The sequence below is a fragment of the Diceros bicornis genome, chromosome 7, assembly GCF_020826845.1.
Source record: "Diceros bicornis minor isolate mBicDic1 chromosome 7, mDicBic1.mat.cur, whole genome shotgun sequence".
Classification (NCBI taxonomy): domain Eukaryota; kingdom Metazoa; phylum Chordata; class Mammalia; order Perissodactyla; family Rhinocerotidae; genus Diceros; species Diceros bicornis.
In genome coordinates, this window is record NC_080746.1 from 6,210,136 (window position 1) to 6,218,378 (window position 8,243).

Sequence of the window (8,243 nt, forward strand, 5' to 3'; positions counted from 1 at the left end):
GGCTGGGTGGTCAGAGAAGGACTGTCTGAGGAGGTGACATTTGAAGGAGACGTGAATGAAGTTAGAGAATGCCATGTGACGATTGTCTGGAGGTGAAGCAGTCCAGCATAGCAAGTGGAAATGCCTCGAGTCAGGAGTGTGTTTGAGGCACAACAGGAAAGCCATTGTGGCTGAAGCTTAGTGAGCAAGTCTGGAAGAGTTGGAAGGCAGGTTGCTTGAGAGGCTGCCAGTGGTTACATTATGTCAACTCTGGTTTTGATTTAAATGGGACACGGGGAACCATTGAGAGGTTGTGAGCCAGAATGACTTGATCTGGTTTACATTCAAGAAACCCCTGGCTGCTGCCTAGAGTGGACTTTGGGGGACAAGCGTGGGAGCAGCGGCAGGCCGGAGGCAGTTGCAGCAGTGCAGGTGAGAGGTGGTGCTGGCTTCGTGTGAGTGAGCAGTCACCGGGGTGGAGAGAAGTGCTGGGATTCTGAATATAGGGTTGAAGGTAGAGCCAGTGGTTTGATTATGGGGTCTGAGAGAAGGGAGTTGAAAATGACCCCATGGCTTTTGGCTTGAGTGACTGGGTAGACAGTGGTATCATTTACTGAGATAGAGGAAAACACGAGGTGTGGAGACTGAGACAAGCCAAGAGAGGAAAGTGTGCTCACAAAGTCAGCACCTGCATCAGGTACATGAAAGCGTGATGAGATGAGGCCTGAGACAACCGCTCATCGGATGTAGACTCGGACGGCACTTGGCAGGGTCCAGTGGATTGATGGCTTCTTGGGAATGAGTTCAAAAGAGAATGTAAGATGAGAAAGAGGAGACAATGAATATAGGTAATTTTTAGAGCAGTTTTGCTTTTGAAGAGAGCAGAGAACTGGGGCTGGAGTGGAGATGTGGAGTAGAGCAAGGGTTTGTTGTTTATTTTGATGGGAAATGTTATAGCATGTTTGCATTCTGATGGCAGTGGTCCAGGAGAGAGGGGAAAATTGACAGAGAAAGTGCCTGAGGCTAGGATTGCCTCTGTTACGCATGGGAGATTGGCCTTACGTAGGAGTTGGTATATGAACCCAGAAACTTTGGCCCCAGAGCCCAAACTGTTAACCACCATGCAATGCTACCACTCTCAGAATGAAGGTTTATTGGCACAACAATAGACAGTTTTCAAACCGTTAGGGAAATGTGAATACATATTAGGTAATATTTATAGGTGATTATTAGGTTTTAATAGGCAGTTATTTTTTCAATTTAAAAAATCCTTTTCTAGATTAGAGATGTGTACAGAAGTATTGACCAGCAAAATGATATATATTGGTTTACTTTAAGATATTCCAACTCCTCTCGGTCCCCCACCCCCCAAAAAAGTGGGGAAGGATAGATAAAACAAGATTAGCAAAGTGATAACTTTTGAAGCTAGGTGATGGGTACATGAATTTGTCAACTATTCTCTACTGCTGTGAATGTTTACCGTTTTTTTGTTTTGTTTTTTTTTTTTTTTTGGTGAGGAAGATTGGCCCTGAGCTAACATCTGTTGCCAATCTTTCTCTTTTTGCTGAGGAAGATTAGCTGTGAGCTAACGTCTGTGCTCGTCTTCCTCTATTTTTTGTATGTGGAAAGACACCACAGCATGGCTTGATGAGTGGTGCTTAGGTCCGCGCCTGGGATCCGAACCTGCGAGCCCTGGGCTGCCGAAGTGGAGCTCACAAAGTTAACTACTATGCTACTGAGCCTGCCCCAATGTTTACCATTTTTCAAAATAAAAAGTTAGAAAAAATATGAAACACACATACCCATGAAATGGAGATTTGCCTAATTATACTACATAACCAGTTTAGCATTGTGGATCCCTTTGTCAGTGCTGTGTCTTCCCCATCCAGGTGGCAATCACTGGGCAGCTTGGTGTGAAGCCCCAGACAGGCAACAGCATTCCACTGACAGCCACTAACTTCCGTATCCAGGGTAAGGATGTATTGCGTCTGCCGCCCTCTTCCATCACCACAGATGCCAAAGGCCAGACGGTTCTGCGAATCACTCCGGACATGATGGCCACATTGGCCAAGTCCCAGGTGACCACAGTCAAATTGACCCAGGATCTCTTCGGGACAGGAAGCGGCACTGCAGGCAAAGGCATCTCGGCCACCTTACACGTCACTTCCAATCCAGTCCATGCAGCTGACAGCCCTGCCAAGGCCAGTTCAGCCAGTGCCCCTTCATCCACTCCAGCAGGTACCACTGTGGTCAAAGTGACTCCTGACCTCAAGCCAACAGAAGCTTCGAGTTCAGCTTTTCGCTTGATGCCAGCACTTGGTGTGAGTGTGGCAGACCAGAAGGGGAAAAACACAGTGGCCTCCTCAGAAGCAAAACCAGCTGCCACAATCCGCATCGTTCAGGGCCTGGGAGTGATGCCTCCCAAGGCAGGCCAGACCATTACAGTTGCAACCCATGCCAAGCAAGGGTCCTCAGTGGCCAGTGGGTCTGGAACTGTCCATACTTCAGCGGTGTCCTTGCCCAGTATGAATGCTGCCGTGTCCAAGACTGTAGCCGTGGCTTCTGGGGCTGCGAGCACCCCCATCAGCATCGGGACGGGAGCCCCCACTGTGCGGCAGGTCCCTGTCAGCACCACAGTTGTTTCCACGTCCCAGGCTGTGAGTAACATTAGTGAAGAATAGCCCTTCTGCTTAGGAAACTTCACAAGGCTCCCTAAGAACTAGGAAACTTCTCTTTTTAGGAGTAGAGATTAGAATCCCTGTCAATATCACCTCATTTGACCCAAACAGGCTTATTTACTAATAGAATTTTTTGTTTAATTTTGAAACAAATTTATGAAAGTGTAGTACGTGCATACATTCTTATAAAATAGTAAAACAGTACAGAAGTATACAGAGTAAAATACAAAATTTCTTTCACCACCCTCTAATTTTCCCTTCATGAGGGCTAATTACCGTTGGTATTTTGGCATTTATCCTTCTTGTCCTTTTCCTGAGTATTTTCATACATATACACATAGTTACAAAAAAATCCCTATGAGATACCTTAATCTATATATTGTTCTGTGATTTGCTTTATTTATTTAAAAATATGTCTTGGGTATCCATTGGATAACCATTCTTCTATTAAAGGATGTGTTTTCACTGTTAAAAACCAGTGCTACGGTGAACGTTTGTTTATGTGTTTACGAACACGTGTAAGTATTTCTGGAGCGAAAGTGCCTAGGATGGGTCACGGAGGTATACGTATTGGAAGTTTTGGTACTCCAATTGTGCTACCAAAAAGGCCATACCAGCTTACTTCTTTTTCTGTCTTTCCCCTGGTCTTCAGTGAGGTTGAGCATCCATTCATATGGAGATTGGTATGTGCTCTCCAGTCCTGAATAAATCTTTGCCAGTTTTCTCGTGGGGTATTTGGCTTTTTCATATTGTTTGAGGTGGCCCTTTATATCTTCTGGATGTTAAATTCTTTGTGTGTGTAGAAAATATTTTCTTCTAGTCTGTCATTTTTTTAATCTTGCATATGGAGCCTTTTGCTCTACACATACTTTATCTGATTAGATCTATCAACATTTTCTTTTGTGGTTCCTAGGTTTTGTGTTTGTCCCTTTCTTCCCCGGGGTTATAAAGATATTAGCCTTTATTTTCATAAAATATTTTCAGAGTTTTAAAAAAAGTATAATTGATAATCCATTTGAAATATGTTTTTATAAATGACATGTAGACATCTCATTTTATATTTTCCAAATTATTCCAACATCATTGACTAGTTTATCCCTTCCACATTAACTTGAAATGTGACATTTATCAAAAACCAAATCCCATATCAACGTAAGTGTGTTTCTGGGTGCATGTGTGTTTATTCTTTAGCCTCTAGATAAGGAGCACAGCTCTGTATAACAGGGTGCATATGGATGGTAGAAAACAGTTTTACTTTTCTAAGCAAGCTGTATGGTAAAACCCCAATAATTTGGATAAAAGCCAGAGTGACAGAGGAAGCAGAATATGCATGTTAGTAAAACCAGGTGACCAACAAACCCTGAAGTATGGTGTGGCTTAAAAGGAAATATTTACTTAGGTTCTCACGTCACAGAAGTTAAAATAAGGAAGCAAGGAAATAGTGCTTACTTGATCCACTTTTGTTTTTTTCTCTTAACGCAGAAAGATAGAATCCAGTGGTGTCTACCTTGTTATAATCAATCTAGATAAATACAACTGGAGAGCATTTGGTGGGGCAGGAAGTATTGAATGGTGCTTTTTTCCCCTGTCTGGTCAGCTGGTTAGGCTGGTTCATGAAGAGACAGTTGTAGTTGGTGTACTGGTGGTCTGAAGTGTATTAAGCAACTAAGGCATTCTTAAGAAGAAAGTAAAACCGTAAGTCTACCTGGAGGCACCATCTTGAGAAATTACATTGTCTGTTGACATCTTTCAGTGCTTTCTAATGGGCTACAAATTGTGAGTCAACTCTGGAGATTGGAGTGGGGACCGTGAAGCAGTTTTGCACCCAGGGTGCCTGGCTTCTTTGGAGCTAACGTGCCTGTAGGAAATGTTGATGCTTTTTCTTAGCATCCTATTAACCACCCCGCTTGAGTCATCTTTTAAAATCAGATTTACACAAGATTTTACTGTATATAAATTCTGTTACCAACCAAGGGTTAAAAACCAGGCAGCCTGAAAGCAGGTGATACAATGACCTAATCTTAACCATCCTGAAACCTCAAAGACTCCAGGCCTTTTCAACTTCCTTTTTGTTCCTCTTAGGCCTTTTTGGCTTTAGGGTTGGACTTTTCACTTGGTTGAGTTTATTATTAATGTCCCCTAACTAACCTCTCTTATCTCTGCGAGAAGCAGAAAGCACCTGGAGAATGTGACCTGTCCCTAACCTGAAGTGCCTGCTGTTTGCTCCCCCGAGTGAGCCTGTGCTGCAGTGAAGCAGCAGCTATGCAGTTGCTGTATTAACCCTTGAGTACCTCTGTCCTTCTTCATATTTACTTTAGTTTTTGTGTGCCAAGTATCGGGGGACACACGGATGAGTAAGAGCCCACCCTCTAAGGAGCTCAGACTCTTACTGTGCTTAAGGGAACACGCACTTTCCTTTGTGATTTAGATACACGTTTTATCCTGATGAGAGCAGTTATATATGGTTGCTGCTGCTTTAGGTACCATGAAAGAGGATGATAACAGCTCAGATGACACCTAAGTATAGTATTTGAGCGCTTCACTACAGCATATGAGCAGTTTCATGAGGGCTGCCTGGGCCCACACCTCAGGAGTGTAGGGACCCTGCAGAGCACAGGGAGTGAGAGCATCTGGATGCTGCTGTCAGCTCTTGTAGGGGACACTTGATATTTCCTTATCTCCTTCCTTCCCATAAACCCGATTGCTTTTTCTCTTTAGGGGAAGCTGCCTACACGGATCACAGTTCCACTCTCTGTGATTAGCCAGCCTATGAAGGGCAAGAGTGTGGTCACAGCCCCCATCATCAAGGGCAACCTTGGAGCCAAGTAAGTGCTGTAGTGAGGGATGAGCAGGGCTTCTGGATGGTTGTTTGTCGCACACTGGGAAGGCAACTGGTTTTTATGGGGCTCTCTTTTGATATTTCTCTTTTGTTGTGCTCATCAACAATATTTATTGAGCACCTAATACTGTTTTAGGTGGTGGAAATAGAACAGTGATTAAAATAGACAAAAAAATCCATGCTATCTTCAAGCTTACATTGTAGAGTGAGGAGAGAGATAATAAAGTAAAATACTGTATGGGGTGGTGATACATGAAGAAAAAGCAAGGCAGGGGGTGGGAAGTGCTGGGACAGGGTGGAGTGGTGACGTGGCTCAGATGGCAGTTTCCAATGTGGACGTTAGGACAGGCCTCACTTGGACAGAGAGCTCTAGGTGTGATAGTTCAGAGGATGAGGGCTTCCTTGGGAGCCTGGGATTCCTGTGGCCCTGACTTAGGGATAAAGGGCATGATGAAATCAGTCTGATGCTCTCAAGGCAGCTACTTTGCGGGAATTTCTTGTCAGGAGCACACACCTCCCTGGGGCCCCGTCCATTACCCTTTGATCAAGGTATGGATGTCAGGGTCATTTTATCCAGAGCGTCAGAAGCCTTCAGGTTTGCTGTTTTCTTTAATTATGGGAAGCATAGAAGCTGGAAGAAAGGTGGTCTCGTCAGTGGTGTCCATTTCAGTCCAGAAAGTTGGAATTTTCACTGGACGCCAGACCCCTCCCTGTTTTCCTTCAACACATGGCCTAAGTCTGGGCTGGAGATAATACCCTGTCCTGTTGTTATACCTCACTCCTGCTTTCCCTCCACAGCCTCAGTGGGCTGGGCCGCAACATCATCCTCACCACCATGCCAGCGGGTACTAAGCTCATTGCTGGCAATAAGCCCGTTAGTTTCCTCACTGCCCAGCAGTTGCAGCAGCTTCAGCAACAAGGTCAGGCCACACAGGTAAGGTCCGAGGCAAGCTATTGGCCATACCAGTCTGCTGTCTCTTTCCTTTATTGTTGGTTCTCAACTGATGAGCCCATTGGCAATCTGCTGACCTCACATTCTCTCTTCGTAACAGGTGCGCATCCAGACTGTGCCCGCATCCCATCTTCAACAGGGAACAGCTTCTGGTTCCTCCAAAGCAGTCTCTACTGTTGTCGTGACCACAGCTCCATCTCCTAAGCAGGCACCCGAACAACAATGACTTGGAGAGAGAAAGATGGCTTCCATAAAAGCCCATACCTGGTCTGCCCTTCTGGCCAAAAGGAGCAGGGAGGTTGCATTGTTCCTCTAAGCTTGTCCGTATAAGGAAGGCCAGTAGTGGGATGATGGCAGCAGTGGCTTGGATTCTGCTGCCACACTCCATAGTGGAGTACACTGAGAAAGGTTCACTCCAGGTTTCTAAGGTCTGGTCTATACTGATCGAGGAGAAGCTTCTCTGTTAAGAATTGTGTGAGGTCATAGTTGTGTCATACAAGCCAAAGTTCTCTCCTGAGAGCAAGACAGAGGGAAGGCTTACAGTTGCAGAGTGTGCAGGTAGTGAATAAGCCTCGTTCTATATGTGGATTGTGTTTTTTAGCTTCTGGTCGTCTCCCATGCCTAGTGATCTGGTTAGGAGTTTTGTGTCCAGAAATTTTTATGTAACTTATTTTTTTAAAGAACCTATTGTACATCTTTATCAAATAGAAACCTAGGCTTTCACCCCCTAAACTGGTTACTTATTCTTTTGACCAGAATGAGAGAATAGCAAGATTCTTAGTAAGTTGGTGGCTGACTTGATAACTACGCGGTAATGGAGAGGCTGTAAGATGGGAAAGAAACATAGGAAGTGAGATAGTGTGAGTTCCCTGCAATGGGATTAGTTGGGCACTTCCTCTTAAAGGGGGGGTATCGGGATGGTGATTGTGGTCCATGTCTTCACCTGCTGACTTTGTCCTCCTCATCAAGCCTGTTCACGTGCAGTTCCAGAGTCAGTGGGCAGAGTAGGCCAATGCCAGAAGAGATGCTGCTTTTGCAGCATCAGCTTTATTGCAGTTCAAAGATTATAGGTTCTGCTTTGCTCCAGAGCAAGAGTCAGCAAACCACGGCCCTTGGGCTGGCCACCTGTTTTTGTAAATAAAGTTTTATTGGAGCACAGCCTACGCCCATTTGTTTTATGTATTATCTATGCTTGCTTTCAGTTAGAAGGCAGAACTGAGTTGTTGCCATGGAGACCATATGGCCCTGAAGCCTGAAGTTTTTCTTATGTGGCTCTTTAAGTATAACTTGCTGACTTCTGCTCTGGAGCCAAGATGGCAAAAAGAGTGGGTGTGCCTACTAGGTAGCACCAACCACACAAGAGGTCACTCTGCATTTACAATTCCTTTAATCCTGCTTATTTCACACGTCTCTGCCTCCAGCGAGCTATAGGCAGAGCTCAGAACAATATTTAAAATGTAATAAGTAATTAAAGCACTGGTTGTTAACAATACATGCCTCTTTTGTATTGGAGCCGGGGTTGGATGGTAAAGCTTTTCTACAGTGACAGGGCTTCCCTATCTTAAAGTATCCAGATTATTAAAAATGTATCTTTAATCTCTGGAAATTTAGTGATGATCTTTTATGGAGTCTAGGTGAGGACGTGGAGTTGGAGGGGAAAGAATTGGAATGGCCTAGTTTAGAGGGGGTTGCTGGGCGGAAGTTGAGTGATTAGGCAAGTTCCAGAGGAGCAGAGAAGGTTCGAGTGGCTTGTTATGTAGTGGTTTTATGGACGTCTCATTTGATTCCTTTTTTT

The 8,243-nt window shown here is 44.6% G+C and overlaps 1 protein-coding gene across 5 annotated transcripts in view; it reads left to right on the top strand.

The window, feature by feature from the left end:
* Positions 1-7,611, top strand: part of NFRKB (nuclear factor related to kappaB binding protein) — a 37,263-nt gene extending 29,652 nt beyond the window's left edge. For all 5 annotated transcript variants that reach the window (XM_058544813.1, XM_058544812.1, XM_058544815.1 and 2 more), the window contains 4 exons: positions 1,869-2,636; positions 5,376-5,482; positions 6,295-6,430; positions 6,549-7,611. In XM_058544813.1, the coding sequence (XP_058400796.1) occupies positions 1,869-2,636; positions 5,376-5,482; positions 6,295-6,430; positions 6,549-6,674 (1,137 nt within the window). In that variant the 3' untranslated portion in view covers positions 6,675-7,611. The remainder of the gene's footprint in view (positions 1-1,868; positions 2,637-5,375; positions 5,483-6,294; positions 6,431-6,548) is intronic.
* The last annotated feature ends 632 nt before the right edge of the window (positions 7,612-8,243 follow it).